We start from the raw sequence: 26,027 nt of genomic DNA on the forward strand, positions 1-26,027 counted from the left end.
AAAGCTTCGAGTCGTAGTGACCGTGTCAAGCCATTATCGTCTCAAAATCTGCAGGCACATTAAGAACACGTTTCTTATCCGACCGTGGTGTTCGTAATCATCAGTTACCCGAACGTTTGCAGTCTTCATCGGAGCGCACGGGTACCTGTCGTAGGACGAGAGCACAGAGTTCGATGGCCTGAACTTCGCGAAAACCAGTTATTTGCGAACGAACGAACCAGGTCCACTTCGACTGTTCTGTGCCCGGAAGTCTTTGCTCTAACGGTCTTTTCGCATTCACGAATCGACCGACTATCATATTTCCTATCTAGACGATTTTCTCTGGTCTGAATATCGGCAAGCTGAATGTCGATTCCTTCGTGATTCCCACGTTTTCATCGGGCACGGTTCCTCAGCTGACAGTGAACAATGATCAACTGAGTATCTCCGATTCTGTTGACATCTAATACTTGAGTTCTATTGCTTTCTAGCTTCTCATATTCATGTCAAGGAGGTGGAACTAATGTTTAAGGAGGCACACCATCTTTTCGGTTTCAAAAGGCAAACAATTGCTTTTTTTGTTTTTTTTTTTTGTTTTATACGTGTACTGGGTTGAACAAGTTTCATGTACTTGATTAGAAATTTCGTGTAATAATTTCGTGTACTTGATTAGAATTTCTGAATAAATTTGTTGTAGTGTTATCCACTTACCTCTTTATTGGAAGTAAGCAATATTGACTGGTGAATCAAAATTTAACATTTTTATATCCGATGGAAGTACAATATTAGGATCTGCGTCATTAGTTTTTGAGAACTTTAAAAAATTGCTTATTAATTTGAATGTCCTTTCCACTTGTTATTTTTAATATTAATAGTTGATAGACGTACATGTTTCAAGTTTTAACAAAATTAAAGATTTTCATCTCTATGATTTTTCTTGACAGTTATATTAGTTATAAAATACGTACAATTTATCAGTTTTTGTATAAATTCTATAAGTGGTGAAATAGATACAAAATTAGATATTATTATTATAACAAATTTAGGTTTAATTAAAACCTCTGATTTGTTTTAAAATTGAATCTAAACATATTAGTTACGTGTTTTCCTTTATCATATTCTAAAAGATAATGAATTAGCAAGTATATTGAAGAAGAATTTTAGTCGTATGACTCATCAGTACCTGAAATTCCTTGGTTATCTCATTCGCAAATTAAAAGCGATAACGTGTTACGCGTGATCTTTTACCATTGCAAATATTTGTTCTTTGTGATAAATATATAACGTAATATATTTTCTTTCGTAATATATGTGCACAGTTTATACTACTTATATTTACGTATTTCTTATTTTTCTTTCGCTTGAAATAGAATTTTTATCGTGGTTTAATTTCATACGTATAGTGAAGCAGTGATTTAAAAGCAAATTGTTACATGTAGAAAGCTTTTTAATTAACCCTTTGAGAGCGATGAAACCACATATGTGTGCAACGAGAGCTCCAACGTAGCTATTAATTTTATATACTGGGCGGGGCATGTAATTGGAACCAGTTTCTATAATTCTTGAAATAATAATCTTCTCGAAATTCGATTGCAATAAAAGGTATATTATTTTAAGGAACTTTCTTTCACATTATTTATATCTTTTTATTACTTATATTTTACAAAATCTTAAGCCCATCTTCAGTCTCTTAAAAGAAATCGAATTTATTTTATTCATTTTATTCGTAATTGTTATTAAAAAAAAAAAAATGATTAGGACCTTGAATACAACATTCAGCAGAAAGGGGGGAATAATGAGTATTTAAAAATATATAAATAAAAACCTAAACATCAAAATGCTACATTAAATATATATACATATTAATAAAAAAAAGTTTAATTATTTTCGTCGGTTCTTATTCTGAACTGTCCTAATCTCGTTGAACTGTCAGTTCATATACTTTTTTTAACGCCATCTCGACAAGATTACTTTTTCTCTGTAATCCATATCGTCTCAAGATGGTTTGTACAGAAAATGTTTCAGGATAAAATAACACGTTCTTCATCATATTTATGCTTGTCACTGTTCATCTCTAGTCCCTCAAACATACCTTTGATACACACTTCAACACTTCTAATCACTTTCCTGTATGATACTTCCCATGATTTTAACAGAACTATGTATTCTTTGTAATAGTTTTTTAAAAGTTGAACATTTTTTTTTAGTAAATAATTGTCTTTTGTTTTATTGCTCCCTTCATTAGAAATACATTTTCAGCAATCTAATGCTTAGTTACGCGACATTCATAGAATCGATATTTTATTACATTAACCACTTGAATGGAAACAACGAATGTTGTCCGTATTTATATAAATTAATATATTAAAGTATTTTACAGAAGTAAAATAATTTTCGTTCCTGAAAATAAATTTAACAGAAACTGAAGTAACTATATTATTTTTATTTGTAATGATATCTGTACGATAAGAATAAGAATATACGTTTGCTTGAAAAATAACCGTAAAACCGAGGGTTAATTAAAACTCGACCTGAACAGCATCCAATTTTTGCTTATTGCGGAAACATTTCAAGAAAAAATGTCTGGCTAGTAAATTCTTCGTCGAATAAATAATGGGAAAAAGGGGCGATAGAAAAGTAGCTCCCACATCTGGTAACTTGTCAGTCTGGCACTGTAAATCTATCCCAAAGAATGTCTTCTCTAATTACAAAGATTTATTGCGTGTATGTGGTGCATGTTGCGATGTGTGTTTCACGCACGGCTATCTATCAATATAATCTTGTACGATACAAAATCATCGTACATATTTAATAACCTGACTGCACGAACAAGCTCAATAAACCGTACAGTGACACTTTATCGATTTATCTTTCACATCTGTAGCAAGCAACGCGGATCGAACTTCATTGAATGCAGTTACGTGGTTCGCTGGTAAGCCATTGGTATCATTGTCGATTTCACACCCGGTTAATTATGGCAGAAATCACTGAATATTAATGGAGTTTCGGCACGAGAGCTGTTCTAACTGGCGGCGATATCACGCTGACTTAAGTGATACCATTTGATCAATCTTGGATTAGCTTGATCGCAAGCGGTAGAGAGAGTTAAATAGGTAATTAATTATCGAGTGTCGAGTATCGTAATTTTCTGCGTAGGTAATATATCTGAATTGCAATTTTCGATTGGTTACGGGTTCTTGATTTACGGATGTGGTTAAATTACCATGCTCGTTTCTCCATTCATGATTCCTCGAGGATGAAGATGATACTTGCCCTATCTTAGAACTTAGAACTAACGATTCTTGCGTTTTTATCTGTTTAATGAAGATCTAGAGTATATTATTGTTTTGATATAGTATACATACATATATTGGGGTAATGAAAAAGATTTTGAAGATGATGGATGACAATATTCCAATTTGACACAAAAAAGTATGTCATATGGTGCTTAGGGAATTCTCTAAAAAGGACCTAGAGCCAACAGTAGGTCCTTTATGTTAACCCAGTATGACTCAACATTGTGTAAACTCAGCATTTCACTTCATATTGTTTTAAATAAATCTATTTAAATGAATTGTTGAGTTCTGTTTCTGTATATTACTGTTATAAAAGGGGATTCTAAAAGTTACTTAATTTAACATGGTTTTGGTTACCATTTCTCCTTTTTGATCTACATCTCATAACGTTTTAAGAAATACACCATTTTTATAAGTCATAGACTTTTGTGGATTTGTTTTACGTAGTGGGTTTCTGTATAGTATCTATTATTATAATATGTTTTTTATATCTTCGTAAAATAATGTATAAAGTATTTCATTTGCGCTTTTCAATTTAATTTCAATTTAATAGAAAAATTATTTATATTCATGAGTACAAAAATATTTCATTTCAGGATTTCTTTTTGATTGTCTTTACACAATACTTTTTAAAAGTATTTTATTTGAATAGTAACAATAAGGAGAGTTAATTTATGGACTGTATTTCAAATGTACATATGAAATCTTTCTTTGTAAAACAGTAAACGATAACAACTTGTGTAGAATATATCAATGTCTTATGAAATATTGCAGCGGTAATATACATTAATGATTAGTTAGTTACTAGTGATCCTAAAAATAATTCGGTTTATGCCATCTTTGAGTTCATTTGGTCAGAAAAACACTAATCTGTAAAGTACTATTTTATTATGATAGAAAGAAACGAAAATTGTACAAATTTAGAGGTGTAACTCTTCGTTAATGCAAGTAATAAAAGCAGGCAGTCTCCATAGTAAATTATAGTTACAGTCAGCGAATTTGATGACATTCGATTGATAGCGTTTAATGAGATAATTACACAAGGTAGCTTTGGTGACAAACTTTATAAAGGTGTCAGTCACATTGTATCGATGCAAAACATATGTATGTGGTTATAGATGCAAATGGTTATTAGTTTACGAAATATTTCACGTAAAGTCTGCAAACACTGTAGGTCTTTCTTAATAGAATGCATGTTGACAAGTGAACGCGTGGCGAATAGTAAGGTGTTTGACTATCTACTAGCTTCTATTTGCGTAGATCTCAAATATGTATGTACATGCATCATTATTTTAACTGTTTTTATTTGTATAACTGTGTATATTGGATTTCAATTTGAAATAGCATTTTTAATTATCAGTTGCATTTGCCAATGGTCTTTTTTATTGGAATCAGAGACCTGAGAAATGGCAGTGTTCTAAAATCATTGTACATGTAATAGAGTTGAACAGTATTAAAATAAATCTGTAGATATTCAAATAATTGTCCAAATCAAATTTATATTTAATCTCAAGCAACACACTTCAAAATAGAAACTTAAATATGTACGCACTAATGGTATTTCTTGTGAAATAGAAGAAGTATTATATGTACACAATGCATAATTAAACTACAATGATAGATTAGGAATTAGCAATATAGCACGTGGCTACACAGAGGAAATAGAGCTTATATTTTCTTCGACTAGAAAAAGGTTAAACGCTTCAGTTGAAGTATGATGTTGAGCAAATGTGTTAAGACTTCCCATAATGTCAGAACTCGTTGGGAGTCTGCCACACACGATGCCGCAGAATGTTACGCCTCATTAATCGGACCAGCAAACTACACCGTGTAGAAATAAAGGGATAAAGCAAGATCTATGTCTGTGATACAAGCGGAAAAACAGATTGATCCATCATCATTTTATTTTTGCTTATGATCTGTATTTATTAGATTTTATTGTGAGATCAGTGGTTGCAATAGAGATCAGATATGATCTGACATTTAAGGGGATAATATAATGCAAACCTTCAAACAATTACATATTTTTTATTTGCCTTTCTTCCTAATTTGAAATCTAGATATACATACACATGTATGTACATGGGATGAGCCAAGTAGAAGAAAGATTGTCAAAATCTCATCTTTTTTTCATAACAGTTCATATCCCTCATAAAACTCCTCTATCTTTCTCGAATGAAATTTTATTCTAGGGTTTTGTACTTCTATAAAGAATGAAAACCATTTTTTATGTTACTATTTGATACTTTTAATTATTTTTCATTCATGGTGGATTTTGCATTATTCATGTAATAGTTTCCATGTTATGAAATTTCAAAAGTAACATAAGGCATTATATTACGATATAAATGCTATAGAGACTATGCTTTGCATCTATTAGAGTTTGCTACTCAAATTTAAAATTTCAAGTTTCAAATTCATAAATTTAAATATTCGCTACTTTTCTGTTTTTAACAGTATCGTATTTATATTTAATGGACACAGTAAAATTAAAGTGTAAGTCAGTAGCAGATTGTCTTTTATTTCTTTCTTCATTGTTAGTCGCATACATTCTACATGTTTTTAAAAAAAGTTAAAGCTATTAAAGCCTTTTTCTTCCACTTTCAAGAACGAACAATAATAATGCAAATAATAACCATGTGTCATGTTTTAATCATGATGCTTGGGTGATTCAGGAGACGTCCTTCGTCTTATAGTACCTTGTGCATTTATGGTGTGCAATATGCATGGAAAAACGATCTAAAGGAAGTTTAAAACAGATCTTTAACGTCCGTGTGCACCGTAAGATTACTGGACGTCGGTATAATCTCTTGTCCACACCTTCTAGTTTGCAAAAGGCTACACATACCATTTACGGTTAAATCATTCTACATAATACCTTTTGTATTTGCATGCGAATTATTTCGTCCCCTTGAAGCATATTTTATCCGTTTGAAAATTCAGACTTTGCTTTTTATTATTTCCAGTAATGTCACGCTTGTTAATATTGCATGAGGTCCTCATAATTTATAGATGCCTTCATTAATGTTAATTTAATAAAAATACTGGTAATCGATATATGTATAAATAAATATAGTAAAGCAAATAAACTGAAAATTTGTTGTAGTAAAGTGTAAATTCATCTTAATTGCGATAGAGAACTGAAGATTAGTTGGTGCAAAGATAAATTATTTTGTACACTGAATTGCTTATAATAGGAATCCTTTGTTACAGATTATTTGATTGGAGGCCAGAGCGTATGATAGGCGAACCGCAGAAGCACGAGAGAGTAGTGATTATAAAAAACCTTTTCTCGCCAGAGGACTTTGACAAAGAAGTTGCGTTGCTGCTGGAATATCAACAAGATATCAGGTCGGAGTGTCAAAAATGTGGTGATGTTCGAAAAGTTATTATTTACGATGTAAGTATTTATATTTATATCAGTATGTAGGTATTTAAATTTACATTAAAATTAAGAAATTACGTGAGGATCGAAATTAATATTTATTCAAAGTATTATTATACTTCTTACGTCATATGATAATGTTCAGATACAGAGAGGCTTGTAAATCGTGATACAAGGGAAGTTAGGAAGATTTTAAGATTTGTTAAATTTGTCAATTTTGTATATGTATCCATCTCGCGGACCTCACTTGTCATAGCCATCTGAAACGGAACAGAAAACCACTCCATTTTCGGAGCTCACTCATAACCGACGCTTTGACGTCATTTTTGTAGCCCATATCAAAATTTATAAGCGAATGACACCCATTTCAGTTATTGAAAGGTAAAGTGCCACAACTACCAATCGTTATTTTTTGTCAAATGGAACATCTGGGTACCTTCCCTTATAAGATTATTAAAAATCAATAATTTAAGTAATTTCGTGCATTCTTATAGACTGCGTAAATCGGTCTTAATATCATTTAATAACTTAATTTATTTTGTTATAAGTAGAGGTGTGCGGGTACCCGAACCTTGGGTCGCGTTGGGCACTAATTGAATGAGGTTAGGTTAGGACTCAAAAACTTGTAAACTCGGACACCCGAATCTAAAATTGGGTCGATCGGTGGTTATGCATTTAGAAACTTTGTAACAATATAAATGTGATGTTTCTTCATGATTTTTCAATTAGGTTTTCAGCTTGAACATTGAGAGTCGGAAGTTTTATCGTGTTCATGATACGAATTGTGAAAATTATTTTATTTCAAGCTGGAATAAAGGAAACATAATTGATCTACTTATTTTGATATTAGTTTTGTTCTCGTCGCTGTAACAATATTGCCAGCATCAGAAACAAACCATTTTCTTGAGTATTCTCAGTATTCTGACTCGATTTAAACTTCGTGTAGGCACCCGTAATTTATGAGTACCCGAACATTACAAACGTTCAGGTCTCGACTACTCGTACAGTGTACTGACACAGATTAATTGGGAAATTCTGAAACAACCTGTTATGTTTGCAATATGTAGTATCGTTCGAATTTATCTTTGTACTCACTATAAAATTTGTAGAGATGAAAAATTTCTGGGATGAGATTTAAAGTTGTTTACGAACTTCCATTAACCCAAATATGTAGCATCCGTGAAAATTGTGACTATTATTTTTTTACGCCCTGGACAATGGATCTTATCGTGAATCTCTGATGCATGGAGTGTGGAGACCTCTTTTCTCTCAATATGTTACATCACCTCCCATACTTGCAATTTGTCAGGCGAATATTAGACATTCTTCTGTCTCGTGCCACATATATTGGACATTTGTTGGATGATCGATTGCCCAAAGAATTTGCTGCCAATACAGTGCAATACGAAATATACTGTATATTTCTGAATGAAGAATAAGCGTACAGCATCTGCTTTGAAAATATGCTGCACGGAATTTTATGAAAGAAATTTGAAACGGAAAGAAATTTGAAAGCAGACTTCGTTCTCAATTTTTATTCTGCAACTTCTGTCACTGGTTTAAATTTGATTCTTTCTTTTGGATATTTATACGAATAAACGATCAGTTTTAATGAATCAATTAAAATTTAGAATTTTAAACTGAACGCGTTCTCAATTAGAGATGTCATTAATGGTGCAATATTATATTACCAATCATTTTGAGCTTAATGATGGCATGGTAGTTGGTATTACATTTACCATTAGTACGTAATAATAATAGGTGTTACGTGACAAAGTAAACTTTTTGTATTTATTTTTACCTGTATTTGCATTAAGTAATATACATAATGGTAGTGCATAAAATGTTCGAAAATATGGATAATGAGCTTGTGATAAAAGGACTTGTTTTTGAGTTCAAATTACGCATTCATATTTATTCTATTGATGACGTTAGTTAGAGTGTACAGATGCAGAAATTGTTTGCTCCATATAATTCCAAAATCTCATGGATATAGCAAGAAGTTTATAATTAAAATACAGGACAAAATTTCAACAAAATAAATAACAGATTCATATTAGTAAAGCGGTTAAATTTTAATGATTTGAACTCAAGTAACTTGATTAATCTGAAAGAAACATTATTACAGTGCAAGAAGTGATGGAACATTCTCTCGTCTTAATTTTGAAAGAAAAGAGTTCCCCTAATTCACTCTTCTCTTAAAACTGCAAATTCTGTCTCTTGGATCTCGATTAATGCACGAAATCGAATTCATTAAGGAAGTGACTGATATGATTTTGCTGTCACAATCGCAACAGCCTGTAATATCAATAATAAGATTTGTGTTCTCGATTGAACAAGGACCTGTTAGAGACAATTGGAAAGATTGGGCTCACTAACGGAAGGATCGAGTACAATGGGCGGATAGGAACAAGTCGCGCCAGAACGGCGATCACAAAGAAGTTGCTGAGGGGGCCCTTCATGGTCGCCGCAAATAAACTTTCGAAAGGGGATGACCTAACCCCATAAATTCGCAACGAGACACTCCCAGTTGGCGCGTCTCAGCCGTGAATCCATTCAATGTCAAAGTGAATCCATCGTCTACAGTTTGTTGCGATGCTCTATATAGACGAAGTTAAGGCGCGCGCCCGAAAATGGCGTCAAGATCAAACGCGGCGCGTGAAAGGAAATTTTCTGGCAGCCAATTTACCCGTATACGTCATGTCCCTGTATTTTCTGGTCTGTTCTTCTTGTGCCACGTGCGATACAGTAAAAGTATCATGCGATGAAAAAATGTTCAAAGGACTGTAGATGCTGCGGTCAAATTTATGGACAACTGAGAAATGTTTTATGATCTCACAGTATTTTCATAATTTGGGATGTTGCCCATACTGTAATTTCCCAGAAATTTTCTTTATTTTGCTCTATTTTCACTGCCCATATTCTCTAGATATCCTGTTTTATAGGAACAGAGTTCGAGACTTTTGTGTGGTGACAGGGATGTTCTCCTTAATATTCCTTTTGAATTTTCTTCTATAAAATATTTATTTGGTTATTAGACTTTTTTACCTGAAAAATATATTCCAAAGTAAATGGGAGTATCCAAGTAATAAAAATCGATTGAAATGAAATAATAAAATTTATAGAATTTTTGTGATATCTCTGCTTGTTTAATTGATTTCGATAGATATGGCTGAAAATTGTAGATGCAGACTTTTCTTTTTTATTATTTTGTTAAAATACTGAATTATTGTTCATCAGAGATCTCTTCTATACAGAGTTGCACTATTTATACGAAATTTAATTTTGATTTTTAGGCAAATTTTATTAATTTAAATATATTAATGAAAAATCTAAATAATATAAAAACCGAAATAATTAAAATAAAGATATACAAATACGTCCTATTTATCATATTGCTTGTTGTAATAGATTAAGAATTCAGTCGTGTATTTTTAATCATGAAAATAACTCATGTAATATTTATTTATGGCTCAATATTCGAAATCACGGAATAATAAAAAATTGAATGTCTCTAAATTTTAGGTATTAAATACAACAATTTTAGAAAGGAATCAATGATGTCAATTTATTGAAAGATTCATTTGGTAAATCCATTTAAGGCCTATACACACATGTAATGCCTTGTCACTTCAGTTCAACTGTAACGAATTATTTTAATTCACCAAGTGATTTCTTAAAGAAAGGCAAGTTTTTCAATTGCACTTTGATGAAACGAAGTTTCTGATACATGATCGGGAAGTAAATGAAAGATAAGACACGAATCAAGTGGATTGATCTAACGAGCCACCAACGTGGCAGACGAATAAAAGAATTTCATGTCGCACACGGGGTCAGACGGCGAAATTAATGTTCAAACCAAGGACCCATAAATTGTGGTTTAAGTCGGGACGAGAAAAGTATTATGGGGAACTGTGGGGGACGCAAACGGCTTTCAGTCGTAAAACGGGAGAACTTGGATTCGTCGCGCAACAAAGCGCGCGTAATGGAGGTGAAAAGACGACGAGCATCCGTTCGCGCACGATTAAATAAGCCATTGTTCAGTTAACATATGCATTTTATCAGTTTCGTTGCTGGCTTAAATAAAAGAATTGCGGTTTCCTGAATAAACAATTAAATAAATAATAAAGTGAAGTCAGAAAAGTAGAAGAGTAAGTGGAGAGGGTAGACTTGGAGTTTAATTTTAATTAAAAAATCTCGAATGTGAAACTTTGTACAATTTTGAAACTCTCGAGACTTGAAGTGTTGATATTGTTTCGTAGTAAGAACATTTTGTTTTAATAACTGAAATATCAACAAACTGTTTATATCAATTTTGACGAAAACGTAACACTATTCAAAAATATCCAATCCAGATTCTAGTTTAAAAATTCTAACATCTGAATTCTTTCTGCAGCTATTCTATTTCTTTTCTTATTGACTTCAGTGCCGAATGTATTGAAGTCTTTCAAAGAATATCGTTGACAATGGTGTGATGAGAATTTTGCTTGATAATTTGTTTAAATTTGGCTACTTGTTTCGCTATCAGAGTTTCGAGAATGTTGCGTTATGAGAAAAATGCAGTTTCAAATTCTTCAATCTCGAAACTTTCTTGGGTTTCGACGGGTTTCGAAATTTTGACATTTCGAGAAATCCATCTGTAAAAGCAAGTTATTTTTTTGCAAGTGAATGAAAGTCACTATTCTAAAAATAGAGGCAATTTTTTTTTAACACATTATGTGGAGGAAAAATATTCGTTACTTTAAATATTGGAAATTATGGAAATAAGAAAAAGCAAAAGTTCACTAGAGTTCCAAAAAAATGACAAACTTTAAGAATGTCAACGGGTTAGAAGTTGAAATTCCTCTTTGTAAATATTTTAGATTATAGTATTTTCACATTGGTAAAGTGTTTTCAAATCCTGCTTAATGAAGACCATTGCAACATAAATGCATTAGTAATATTTATTTATTTTTATAGAAAGAAGAACTTTGTTGGTCGGTACCGAAAACTCAGACGCAACTCTCTTACATGATTACAGAGACACCCGGAAGGTGTTGCGCAGGTGACATTCCGTGAACCTGCTGAAGCTCAGGCATGTGTGCAGTTGTTAAACGGTCGTTGGTTCAGTCAGAGAAAGATATCGGCTGAAATTTGGGATGGGAAGACCAAATACAAGTAAGTTTATCCGCTATTTTCCTTTCTATCGACATGGTCGATGAGTAACCATGCGTCGGCCTCCATTAGGTGGCTGCAGACAAGGTATAGAAGCAGAGTTACCATTTGGGCGTTTACGATTCAAGCTAACTGACTTACCGACCTACGAATCAAAATTGCTTTTGGTATTTTTAGTTAAATTTCATTAAATAAATTATGTTTTAACGTTGAAAAATGTTTTATTGTCAAAACTTTTTGAATTTTATGACATGTTCCTGTAATGTGTTTGTAATTTTTTATGGGACAGGAATACCTAGTAATGACGTGTTACAGTAACAGAAATTTAGGACATGAAAACGAACAAAAAACAAAATTTATTGTAGTACCTCGTCTGTGATGATATATTTGTTGGAATGTTGTGTTTAATTTAAGTCATAACAAATAGTCTTACTCTCTGTCTGTGATAAATCTTGTAATAACTCTGTGAAAAATACCAACATTTGTCAAGAATTTGTACAGAATATATCGCACCTTTACGAGAACACTGTCACAAGCAAAAAATTTTAAACTTTTATTTCTTACGTAAAGTATCTTTGAATCGTAATACCTATATTAACCATCATTTATCATTTTGAATAATAGATGTTTTAGTAAATTTTAGCGAATCCATAGTTCATAATACAATAGTTAAGTAAATATATAATTAAAAATGTTTATTTCATTGTTGTTATGATTTGTGACTGTTTTTTTTTTGTGAACATGTGATATTACAGTTTGATTCAGTACTCTTAGTGTTACCAGAGTGTGTTTTTATTTACTCTGAAAATAAGAATTATATTAATACAAAAGTAATATTAATTTTCAACATTAACAATAATTCCTTTCTTATTTCTTCATAAATTTGATCCATATAGAATTACTTTTTTAGCTTCTAAATCGGTGTAATCATCAGTGGTAACGTATAAGAATTGAATTGAAAGAAGCTTACTTAAATTTTGATATTCTACTATTCTAGATTTTGTCTTTTATAGCTGAGTTACTTGTTACATATTTCATTTGTCTTTTATAAAAATGTAAATTATGCCTTATTTTACAAACATGTTCTGCCATTGTTACCAGTTGTTGATAAATTATCAGAAAAATGAGGCAACATCATCTAAATTAATCCCATTGAATAATTATATTACTTTCATAGACCTTGAATATTACCTCGTTAATGAAAATAGAACTCAATTAAATAAATAGTTCTCGAATAGTTATCTACAATATCTTCACCATAAACGCTTAATCATAACTTCCCATTTGTAATCCACAGTTGTATAATATATTTAGTTGAAACTTCATTAGTTTTTCAGGTTTCTACGAGAAGTATTATTTTGATTAATATAAAATTGTATATGCTACAGATATAGTTACTCTTATGTTATCCTAGGTAGATCCCTATATTGGTGGCTTCATCATTTATAGTAGATTCCAACGTTATATATTGTTACTGATCTTCTTTCACATTATGAAAGACATCTCATTATTTTTTGAGAAAGAATAAACAAAAATCTCATATGTACCATTTTAGAAATAAGATTAAGGTTATTACCAAATGAATAAGAATTTGAATGTTAACTGATATAAGATGGATTTGTTTTATAGGGTTGCAGAGACTGATGCAGAGATTGAGGCCCGATTAGCGAAATGGGACAAGTATCTGGATGATGAAGAAGAAAAGAAAGAATTAGCGAAGAAAGATAAAGCAAGAGAAGGGCATTCCCAAGTGTCAGCAAAAGAGAAACCCAGGAAATCAGTGGGAAATCCAGGAAGCACAAAAATGTCGGAGGACACTTCAGAAAATGGACAAAAGTCTGAAGTAACAGAAGCTCCGAGGAGTGTAAAAATGCTCGAAGCAACGGAGGAGGCGGAGGAACCTAAAGCTGTGGAAGCACAAGCGAGACAGACGGAAGTGTAAACTAAACTATATGTATACTTAGAAATATTTCAGGGAAATACCAGAGATTTTATCGCAATGTGAGACCATTTGTAAGAATGTTTTGAAGAAAAGTAACTAGGAATAACGTTGATGATCACGCTTAGAAATATTATTTTCTCAATTACAAGGTAACCACTTGTAATTCCTGTTGTTGATCAGACAAATATTGTGGTATTGTACAGTTTCGTTATCATGAACGATCGTTGCCTGAATAAACAATAAAAAAGATCGATTTTCTCTGTAACCTCTAGCTTAAAAATTTTTCCTATTTTTTCATTAATTCTTTCTATTTTATCAGTTATTTATCGGCGATATATCTCTTCATGTGTAACAAATGAAGAGAGGAACAGGTTTGGAATTTCATACATTTTAATAATGAATATTAATACTACAAGTGTAAAAATTGTATTTCTTAAGTAGTTTTTAAAATAGATATGTCTAGCAAACATTGATGTAACGAACTATTATATGTTAAAGTCTTGGTCATCCATACTTGGTGCTTCATACATAACCGTACTGTGGATGTTGCGGTAGTAAATAATACAATGGAAAAATTATAATTTTCTAAGAAAAACCAGGAAAATAAAGAAGTAATACTTATTTTTATTTTGTGATGATGAAAATATATAGCATGAATGTAGAGATGAAAATTGCATATCCTTCACTATTGTAATCCTGCTACACAACCTGCAAGATGGTAAGTCATTTATTATTTTTCATTAGCCTTTATAAAGATTTAAACAAGAAAAAAGCAAGCTAATGAATTATTTCAATTTTGTAAACGTAAAAAGAATGTAGTATTACTTGTTTTTACAGTAGGTTCTAATGTTCGTAGTTAAATGTGGTACACATTGGAGCTCTCTATAAAATTCTATGATAATAGAATTGATTACCTTAAAATTCTTTATACAACATTTTGTATACTGTTTAAAGTTAACAAATTATTATATACATCGCGATCAAAATCATTGTTAAAGATTCATGAATTCATATATGTTATTATTCCACTGTTGTTGCCCTCGTTTGCGTACCTTTTTGCTGTATTTCAAAATATTTATATTTATATTAATTCTCTAATTACTTAAAATTTCTTAACATCTCTTATAACAAAAAACATTAAGGGTGTTAAAATTGGAGCTAAAACTGAAGTAGTAGGTAAAACCCTCGATAATGACTCTTTTTCAGGAATAAAGGTGGCAACAGAATTCTATTTCAGCAACAAATAAAAAATCACACAAAAGTGATTACAAAACAATGTCCTGAAGCTGATCATCCTTTAATAGTCTAGATTTAAATTCGCAGAATTACAGATTTTGGTTAGGGTTAGAGAATGAAGTTGCATATTCTGTAGTACTCTTCAGAAAAATTTGGATAGCTGATAGAAATTTTTGGCAAAAGAAGCTGGCGAAATACATATTCTTAAACCATATGTCCTATGATAACTGACAACTAACTGGCTGCGGCGCTTTTAAGTTTGTGTCAAAGCACAGAATGGTCGTTTCGAATAAAACCCTTGAATTCTTTTCTGTATAAAATATCGTCCATTTTTTAATTAATGACATGACTCAAAATACTGATTTTTAGGGAAATTTGATAATATCGCCATTTTATAAAAAAGAAAAAATTATTCTTTTTGCACTTATAATTCAGAAAGATCAAATTTGGGAATTATGTCATTGTTACAGAAAATGAGTGATATGTTAATAAATTCTGATTAATTAGATATTGTACTTAACATTTCTATTTTCTTGGTATCGCAACATTTAAATCAGAACTTAGGACAGGTCAAGGTATAAGCTCTAAGTTGTCGTGATATTGTTCATTAACGTAAGCGAGAAATAGCTTCTGTTTGAAAGGTTTTCACTGTAGATCTGAACCGGTCGGTTGGTTCCCATCAGTGACCGCAGATCGTCCTTTGGTCGCTTCGCGGTTCGGCACAGAGGAAGGAATCGCGTTTTTTGATAGATCAGTAACAGCCTCTCACGAGCAAAGTCCCACGAACAAACTCGGCAGACGGGTCGCCTGGAATGCCGAAATAGCAAATTAGGGAATTCCAGAAGATCTGCTGTCTCTTTTCCCTTTCTTTTCTCCGCTCGTTCTTGCCCTTTGTCCTCCTCTGTTCCTCATGTCACACGGAGTCACTCCATGCTCCCTTCTCGAACTCCTGCGATAAACTCAATCGCGTAATGGCGTATCATTTTGCGCAATTCTATTAGATCCTCATACTTCTTGTTAGTTTTAAGTTCATTTTCCATTCGAAGATATGTACAGGTACTTAAGCTCCTAGAAAATACAATAATTTTTTTAATAGATCTCATGTGAACCAAGAGGCATTACTTTTCTTCAGGAAGAACTCGTTTTGTTTGAGAAATTGAAAAAATACCTATACAAAGTCAGCTATAATTCACGAAAAGGTTTAAAATTCTTATGTGTTTTTTATTTGATAAGTTTTCCATTCTATCGTTGTCATTTTTTTAAACTACCATTTGAAAAATTAGGTATGAAAGTACTTATAACCATCCAATGAACAAACATCCTATGCTTCTATTTTATAATTTAACATTGAATTATCTTGACGCAAAAAATATGTCCCCGTAATTTTAACGTCAGAAGTTCTCTTTCAGAATAGATGATTCGTCGTTTAATTGAACATTTTGTTGAATAAGGATTCGTGATTAATTTGTTATGATTATATGGAAGCTATATTAAATTATGGTTGAGAAGAATATTGAATATGTATATGACAAATATTGAAGGAAAATCAGAAACGTCGGCTCGGAGACCTATGGAGCAAATCAGTCATGGACAATACAGTAGAGATGGTCTGTCTATGTTCAGCCAAAAATAGGAAGCATTTGTCGCTCTTCATAAATAATGCACAATAATTTCCATGTTGTATACTTTTGTATAACAAAAAAATAATAAGAATTTAATAAACAAAAAAGTAAAAACTGAGACACTTTCGGGAATTATGGTGAGCTGTGTATAACCCTGCAGAAGGGAATTGCAGTAAAATTTTTCATAAAATTTCGTTTGTAGCCTAGAAAAGACAAATTTATTATATTACATAGAGGTACGTGGAGAAAACTGATGAATACATTTATTTACTTTCAATGAATTTCTATTCATTTTATCCAATTAAAATGTTTAACTTAATTAAACATCCTGCTAAAGTATGGGAAATAAAAAATATCCTAGCTACGAAATAAAAACAATAATAGTAAATGGGTAAATTACTAAAATATATGTTGATTTTACTACTCGTAGGAATTTGTAGTCCGTTAACTATGAACGTTTATTAACTGGCATTGATGTCTTTCATGTGAAAACTAAATACGTTTGAACATTCCGTTGTAATTAACTTCTTTCTCTTACATTTATCATAACTCAAATGAACATTTTTTAGATAACTACCAATATTGAAATAAAAGTGTTACTTTTTTTATGAAGAAATAAGTTTTTAGTATGTAGGTATAAATAAAAACTATAAATATTTATCAGAGCTAATGACTACAGTGCTTTATACACTACGATAAAAGTCGTAAAAAACGGAAAAACTATTTTTTATAAAGAACATTATAAATACAAAAATGTTGATAAAAAGTACTTGAGTCAAAAATATATCTTCGGTCAAAATTATATCTTCTTTGGTACTAGGTTTGCAAAAGAGATTTATAAAGACAAATTCTATTTCCAATGATATCTAGCATCATTATGAACGTGGCCGATGTAAAAAATACCTTATAGAAAAACTATATTTATCACTTATTTTGTAACGTTAATCGGTGCAGCACGAAATGAGTGATAAATTCAACGTTTTTAAATCTTTGACTTTGACTAATTTTATGATTACTGGCACACATGTATCTATTACTCACAAAAAAATATACTGTCGCAAAATGTATTGTTTATGAAATAGTAATACATTTCAGAGAAATATGTGACTGGTATGTCATTGTTCTTGAACGTAAAGAAAAGCTCGGGGAGTCCTTCGCTGGTAGACTACGCATCGAGGAATATCGCGCAGTAGGTATGTAATAACTACTTCAAAGATCCATATTTAACACAACTGCTGCATAACTGCATTTTAAAATTAACCCCCCTAGGGCATATCATTGAATTTGTAAAAACTAACGTGACAGTTGTAGTATTGGAAATATTCGATACAAATTTCTGTAGCCTTTGTCATCGGTGAATTATTTTCCATGAAATCGGATGAGAAAATGATCGTCGATATCGTTTTAATTAAATGTAGTGAAAGAAATTTCTATATTGTGAGGAAAGTATTTTAATATTAATATTTATTACTTACGCGTTAATATTAAGAAACTTGCGAGCTATTAAATTGGAGTAGTTGATTTCATTCCTTCTTTTTGCTTCAATGAAAGTATTTCTTAAATTGGTAATAAAAGATTGCTCTGAAATGCTTTCTACTATTATAGTTTAATATACGATACACATTTATTAGTTTTTAATTTAATTTTACATTCAGATAAGAGGATTTAATTAAGTTTAATAGCAGCGACTTTTTATGCGTTTGACGCACTAAATTGTTTTTCTTTTCTGTGCTAGTCCGGTTTTCTTTTATTTTATTTTATTCTGCGTTGATAATAACATATAATAAATTTGTATTATTTTTATTTACGCTACTGCTACCGAGTGGACCAAAATTTTTAATATTTTGACTGTAAATTTTATAACAATAAATAAAAGTTCTAACTGGATATGGAAAATTACATCTCCTAGATACTTAATTTTCCTCCATTCACAAATTTGAGTCCCTTTCACAGTACTTGTTATTATTTCAATTCATGAACAATTTTCAATTTATGGATTACCGAGTGGACCAAAATTTTTAATATTTTGCCTGTAAATTTTATAACAATAAATAAAAGTTCTAACTGGATATGGAAAATTACATCTGTTAGATACTCAACTTTCGCCCGTTCACAAATTTGAGTCCCTTTCACAGTATTTGTTATTATTTAAATTTATGAACAATTTTCAATTCATGGATTATCAGTATCTTATCAATTCAATAATTAAAGCTGAAATATACGTTTCAAGCGTAGTTTATAATTTGCAATGTTAAAATTATGTTCGAGATTGTTTTTGAAAAGTAAACTTATGTAAATGCATTTATAAACCTTTTGGGTTAAACTTTATTTTTGGAAAAGAAAGAATACAAATTATTGAATATAAAAATATACGAGTTTCCAAAATTATAAAGTAATTTTTGCCTCACTTTTTACTGCTACTATTACTATATACATTGAATATTGAATACATTGAATTCCTATACATATAATACAGCTGCATGTAAGACTTCAACCTTAGCATTTGGTGAACACTAACAATAAGTAACTTTCAAATAGACATAGAATTTCTTTAACTGGCTTCCTAAATATGCACTCCCCAAATCTCGAAACTCAGAAAAAATGACCTCCTTCATCATTTACAATCTTCACAAAAACAATCGCTAGCGTTGATCAATTATACCTATCAAGCAAAAGCATTATTAATAATGATCCACCCCGCGCACCGAACTCATCAAACCTCATCTCTACGAGCTAGGGAATTACACCAGTTATTACAACGCTCATTGCACACCCATAGTCGTAATACTCGCTCACATAACCCCTGAAGAACCTTTGAAAGGGCTAACTCGAAAAACGGTGCATCCTTGTCGAAGGAACCGCCACGGTCCTCTCCAACCCCATCTCCTTCTCTGTCTCCATCACCGCGTCATTGTCTGTTATTTGCCCGGGTGTACGCAAGCCCCAGGAGGGGGTGAAGCGCGAGGAAGCATATTTCAAACGTCTAGTCCCATTCAGACCGAGTCGATAGGGGAGATGACCCCGTTCAGCAATATTACTGGACAAATTTAATGCCCGACTATTAGCAGCGGGGTGCGCCTCCCGCATTGTTCGAGTGGCCACGTGCGAGATGACTGTTCCTGGCGGAGGATAGACCGTTTGATCGGCGAACCGGGTCGCTTGCATAGAGATCGTTCACGGTCTGAACTCCCCTTGGGGCCCAACAGCGATCGGGGGGGAAAAAGATCCACGCATCGCATCACACTTGTCGAGAGTTTTATTGGATTTGCCCGACGCTGCGGGACGTTCTTCATGGACCTGCCCGTGTTACACGCGAGATTAGGCGCCAGCTACGATGCGATTCGCCACGGTCAAGTGTCTCACCCTCCGACGATGTTTGCTCGCGTCCTTTTCGCATATAATTTGATCGGTATCGGGTTATTCTTAACCCTCCGATGACGGTTCAGCTGGCTTTGGTTCAGAGCTGACTTTTAGCGTTTAGTCGGCTTGGATTAGCGGTAGTCCTGTTTAGTGTCATGTTAGCACTTTAACGGATCTTAAAGGTTCAGTACATATTGAGCGGTGTTATTTTATGGTAGGGTAGATCGAGATAAGTTGGTACATTTCCCAATTTTTAATACTTATAATTTTTATTTACATTAGTTAGTAATGAATATGCTAAAATAAACCTTGATCGTTGTTTCTTATATTTTGTAATCAGAAATTTGAGGACAATACATACAGAGCAAATAAAAACTTATAATTTACCGAAATCAAAATGACATTTCAAGTTACTGCACTGTGGGGAAAGTGAATACTGATTTCGGGTGTGTTAATCTATTGTAAAATATCTTGATGTGACTTCTAATACCTACCTCTAATAATCAGTAATTAAATAATAGCTAATTCATACATCACACTTCGTACATTTTTAGAAGTCAGACCTGCAGTTTATGATCTAAGCTCTCTTTTCATCGGGTGCTTGGCTTTTCTTGTTAATGTCTTTCAACAAAGTAATTTAACTAATTTTATATACATATATGTGTGCACTGTGCTTTAGTAACAATAAGTGTCTTTTTTTTTTATTACGACACATGTTCTTTGAAAATATTTCGATTTGTTTCTTTACTAATAGTTTCGAACTAATTTCCTAAAAATAAATGAATAGAATTTAATTAAATGTAGTCAGGGAAAATTAACAACTTACAGAACAAAAAATCATGATCTATACGTAAAGATATCTAAAAATTAATAACTAATTAAGACTATTGATAAGTGTCACTGAAATGTTATCGTGTGTCTAGCAGAGTTATCTTTATTTTTCTAAAGTTACAAAATGTTGTCAAACTTTTGACTGATAGCATATGTGAAAATAAAATTGTGTGTACTTCTAATGATAAATAAAATTCGTCTACGAATACTGAATGCAGTGGCTGACTACGTAAGCTTATTCTACTTGCAATTACATGACGCGGCGCGACGCGATGCGACGACGTAGTATGTAGATACCAATGCGATTTGCATTTGTAGTTTTTCATCAAAATCTTTTTTTAATTTAGAATTCATAAAGAAAATAATGATAAATATTTCTACTTCTTGTGATCTGTGTAAAATAGCATGTAATATACTTTTTAATGTCGTTAAAATTGTTATATTACAAGTACACTAGTATTTGATTTTTAAAACGCCATTGTTACGCTATATTATTGACGTTAGTCTTGTTAGCTATAGTACATTATTAGCGAAAAATGTATAAAACATTTTTCTTTTTATTTATTAGAAAATATTAGAAAAATATATTATGTACGTATTGTATGAGTAGTTTAGTGTCTAAAAATTTATTAATTCCAGATTTGAAAGAAGCTTTGTAAGAGTTTTAAAAGTTTATGGATTTAGAATGATCTATAATTTCATAATTACAATAGAATATCTTCATTTTTTTATCCAATATCCAACGCTCGACCAATCAAGTAAAGAAGAAAAAATAATGAAAAGAGAAAAAAGTGTTTACCAATATTAACTAACACTTTTGATTTATTTTCAAAAGTTCGCAATCTCATTAATTATTACATAAATCAAAGTTTGTACCAGCGTCAAAATTAATTTGCAAACCAACTAGCACTTATACAAATATTAATTTTAATTTATTTCTCTTACACTATGAAATCGTAATCATTCCACAAACCAGAAATGTAAACAAAAAATCAAAGCTTCCGTTTCTACCAGACGCTAAAATTTGAAACCTTCGTTTACATCCTTAAAATGTCAACATGCAATTCATTAAAATATTAACGAAATCCATCAACATTGTCAACGATCTACACAATAAAAATCGCCAGGTGATCATCAATTGTCACTGCCGATCATTCTCTTCATTCCCACTTACAGACCGTTCAAATCAGACGCGGAGTTTGATCGGGAAGCGGAAGCAGCTGACGCAAGCCAGATTTTCCCGATCTGACGCGAGAAAATTCCCAAGAACACGGCCGGTCGTTCGTCTCTCCTCCAAGGCTCAGGCGGCGCGGTAAATTAAGCTTCCCAAAACACCGCGAAACTGTTAATTAAGACTCATTATGCGCGCGGCCGTCGGGGTTTGGGGTTGGAAGCAGCGAAAGGGTGGCGAACCGAGCTACCTGCGAACAGAGAAGGAGAGAAGATAGTGGAGGGATGGAGAGAGCGATGAGAGAAGAAGTAGTCGGAGGAGATGGGAACGAAGTAGCTTGGCAGAGCTACAGGAGGGAGAGCAGGTCTGTGATGAGCAGCAGGAGGAGAGAAGGTGGAGGAGGAAGGGAGATGGTTTAACCCGAGTAGGAACTTCTTAATACCGCGACGGTAGTCGGGTTCATTGTGGGATCAATACAGAGATGACTGGGCGTAGGAGTGGCAACTGCCATCTCATTGGACGTGCCGTTCTCGCACGGTGATTGGCTGCTCGTAGAACTACCAGGAGGCGGTTCCTTTCGTGCTAGCCCCTCTTTTGGGGTGAACGAAAGAGGGAGGCAGGCCCTGACCCTCGCCAGGAAGGAGAGAACACGCGGCAAACGAAAAAGACGGAGCGCCGCTGCGCGACCAGTTGGAAAAAGACGACGGACCGGTCTATGGTGAGGGTGACACGAGGCCGGGGGGTTCAGTCTGTGTTCGCCCATCAGAGACACATCACTAGCCACGATACGGTCCGATTACGTCTACTCGCCGCGAGGGTAGCTTCCTGAGACCAGGTGTACCACGTTACTCCGACCAGCCTCTGGACACGCTGAGCCCTTGAACTTGACTATGTCTATAGACGTCTTGGACATCGGGGATTTGATCGGTGACGAGGATTGATAATCGTGTTGAAGATTATTCCTGAACAGAAGATGAAGGTTTCGGTGGTTTTCACGTAAAAAAGGTGCTCGAGATCCTCTTAAACGAGTGTTCAGAACAGTGACACATGTTGTTGTTTGGTGTCCTATGTTAGAACCTCTTTTTGTTGATGTTTCGTGACCTGTGATTGGACTGTATTAAAGTTTGGTGTTCGTTAAGTTAAGAACGAGGAACATTGACAAACTTGGATCGAAATCGATTGGAGGATAAGACAGTTCTGAGCTGAGAAAATAGACATAGCTGAGCAAAAAAATAAGTGTAACACTGCGAATGTTCGACGTATTGTTAATATAGAACGTTGAATTTGCTTCTAGGAATTTGACCTCTGTTTCTCACTAAAAGGTACACAGCGCGAGTGTTTAAATAACTGTTTGTAAATACACTTGACATTAGCTCCAACAAATCCGTACGCGTGTTGTGTTGTCATTGTCATCATAAAAGGACTTCAAAGCAACCGTGACCATTTGTTACAGGAGTTAGTGATAATCGTGAGCTTCAGTGAACCATCAGAACCATCGTCCTACACAACGATGCAGTGATGTTGAAAGTGTATTAGAAAAGTTCGCGTATCAATAGTACTCGTTAACTTTCTTTCGAAGCAACAAAATGAGTAACCGTAGTTGTGCTATTTAACGTCTCGAATTCAGTGTCTGCCAATAAATTCTATCTCTCCTAATCATCACAAAGGAGTCTGTCACACGACGAACAGCGTCAAGGATGCGTCGAAAAGTAGCCTAACATCGCCAGGAGCCCCCTAAGAGCGAAGATTACGAATTGTCATCCACGTTACAAAATTGAGCACCCAAGAAACCCAAGGCAAAAGTGGACTCCTGCTGATTCTCCTGGCGAGGATGCGTGGCTCAGCCTGACGCAAACTTCCTGAAACCGACGCAATCGACGATTGGACGCATTCGGCGATCGGCCAACGAGCAATTGACCAAAGGGTTGAGTCGCAAAGAGACTAGAGGGGGAGGAGGAGAGTAGACAGAGTGGAAACAAGCGATAGTGTACGAACGGGTGGTGCGACGTTCGGGTACGCAAGTCGGCAGGCCGGCTCTGGGGTGCCGGGCCCGGGCGGGGTGATGAGCTGCTCCGAGGTGATGTATCAATATTATCCTTACCTCTATCAGAGGCCACCGCCGCCGCCGCACCCAACCCACCCTCATGCGGCCCCGCACACCCATCCTCACGCGAATCCGCATGCGGCCCATCACAGCCCGGCCAGGCCGGCACCTTTTCAATCCTTCTCACCGGCCACGGCAACGCATCAGTACGAGAGGGTGAGTGACATTCTTTTTCTTACTTTTTAACCCTCTGAGAACCATAAGCATTGCGGCCGAATGGGTTCAGCGTTCCGGTTTTATCTCTAAATTGAATTTTGTTCAGTTGCTGAGTATCTATGGTTGGACTAGAAAAGATACTGTGGTGGTAAAATTGATTAAATGGTAAAATGATCATGTTTGGGGCATTAGACCAGGGAAGTGATAGGAGTATTTGGAAAATAAAGGCTTCGGTTTCTTGTAGGACCACGATTTGTTGTTATTATCTGTGTATGTTAGGCGACACTTCCACTTGATGCTTTAATTTACCACGCTATGTTTTTGGGTAAACTGTATAGTACCGGCTAAAGGTTTGGAATTATTTTTTAAATTATGGACTGTAAAGATTACTTTGTTAAATACACTTGGTCGGTAACAGGAGCCAGGTATCCTGATTTATAGTTTTCTTTTGTAAAAGGAGTATTGTGATTATTGTTAACAATAGTAAATTTGTGTTGAATGTATCAGACTTTCCTATATAGGTAGTATAAATTGAATTGATGAATGATTCTACATAAGTCATATTTTCGATCAATTTGAAATTATCTTCCTTCCAATCTGTAAGAATAAAATTTGTTTCAAACGTAAGCAAATTGACGTGAGAACTTTTTACTTGAAAAAGGGAGAGTAGAATAACGCACAAGATTATAATACAGAGTTAATGGCATAATTAAATAAATTAATGATATATTGGTTCGCTATAGATACAACTGAATGATCTTGAACTAATTTAATGAAATTTTGGACCATTTTGAACGTGTGAACGAATATGGCACTTAGTTCTGAGAGGGTTAACTAAGATGTTCTTCTTGTTCTATTAAAAAAAAAATATGCTTTAGAATTCTCTAGGAGTGAGAATACTGTTTTAGGTAGGATATAAAATACAATTACTGTGTTTATTGTAATAACTAAGAATGTTGGGGAATGTTAGTTGAGATGAATTTTAGAGTATTAAATGGTACTGAGAACAACTATAAAAAATAGGTTTTAATAAATTTAGTTCATGTGATTCTAATCTGGAGAACGTCTAGAATTGAGTTTAGAATCAAATGACCTGGGTAGATTAAGTTTTAATATTTAAATTTTAATGACGTTTATTCGAATAACTCTGAAAGGAAAATGTTTCCAATGATTGTCATAGATCTGTATCAAGCGACGTTATTTTTCTGCTGCGAAAAATTTGAATTTGTTTCTTGTGGGAAATATTGCTAGCTAAGTACTTTACATTCTGATCTCTCTTATTATTTCGAATCAATTCATCTCTTCTATTATAATGAACTTTCTGTATAAATGAAGTACCAAAGAAACATATATTTAGTAACTTTAAAGGGAACACATTTGATCAAGTGATGAAACAAATAGGTGAAAAGAACTTCAAATTGCAATTTGATACTTTTAACATGTGTAACAACTACAAATGAATTGGTGAGTTGAAAAATAATACAAGTCCAAAAACCACTTTTTGAGATATTTGATACATTTTAGTTCTGTATTTTCTGTGTGACTTAATGTACTCTGGTTCTGGGGTTCAGATATAGTTTTCAGCTTAGTCGAAAATAGCTAATTTTGGTCTTGTACTGATCTTCAACTCACCGATTCAAATAATTGATCGTCAATAGCCATTATTCTCAGATTCATACGTAATACGCGTGGTTCTCTCTGTTTGATATTTGATCATTTTCAAAGGATATGCTAATCTTAGAATCCCCTTTCCCAGAATGGACTTTCGTGATTTCTGAAATAACATGTGTA

At 33.4% G+C, this 26,027-nt stretch overlaps 2 protein-coding genes across 3 annotated transcripts in view; both read left to right on the forward strand.

Annotated features, from left to right (window-relative positions):
* Barc (RRM1_TatSF1_like and RRM2_TatSF1_like domain-containing protein barc) overlaps positions 1-14,421 on the forward strand; it is a 108,303-nt gene extending 93,882 nt beyond the window's left edge. Inside the window, exons 5-7 of the mRNA XM_076377130.1 lie at positions 6,489-6,675; positions 11,681-11,817; positions 13,444-14,421. Coding sequence (XP_076233245.1) covers positions 6,489-6,675; positions 11,681-11,817; positions 13,444-13,756 — 637 coding nt within the window. The 3' untranslated portion in view covers positions 13,757-14,421. The remainder of the gene's footprint in view (positions 1-6,488; positions 6,676-11,680; positions 11,818-13,443) is intronic.
* Positions 14,422-22,653: 8,232 nt separating this feature from the next.
* Vg (transcription factor vestigial) overlaps positions 22,654-26,027 on the forward strand; it is a 135,361-nt gene continuing 131,987 nt past the window's right edge. The window contains exons 1-2 of one of the 2 annotated variants that reach the window (XM_076377657.1): positions 22,654-23,298; positions 23,430-24,236. In XM_076377657.1, the coding sequence (XP_076233772.1) occupies positions 24,039-24,236 (198 nt within the window). In that variant the 5' untranslated portion in view covers positions 22,654-23,298; positions 23,430-24,038. Of the gene's footprint in view, positions 24,237-26,027 lie in introns of both variants that reach the window. The other variant, XM_076377650.1, reaches the window with a different exon arrangement.

This window comes from Calliopsis andreniformis, chromosome 1 (genome assembly GCF_051401765.1).
Source record: "Calliopsis andreniformis isolate RMS-2024a chromosome 1, iyCalAndr_principal, whole genome shotgun sequence".
Taxonomy (NCBI): Eukaryota; Metazoa; Arthropoda; class Insecta; order Hymenoptera; family Andrenidae; genus Calliopsis; species Calliopsis andreniformis.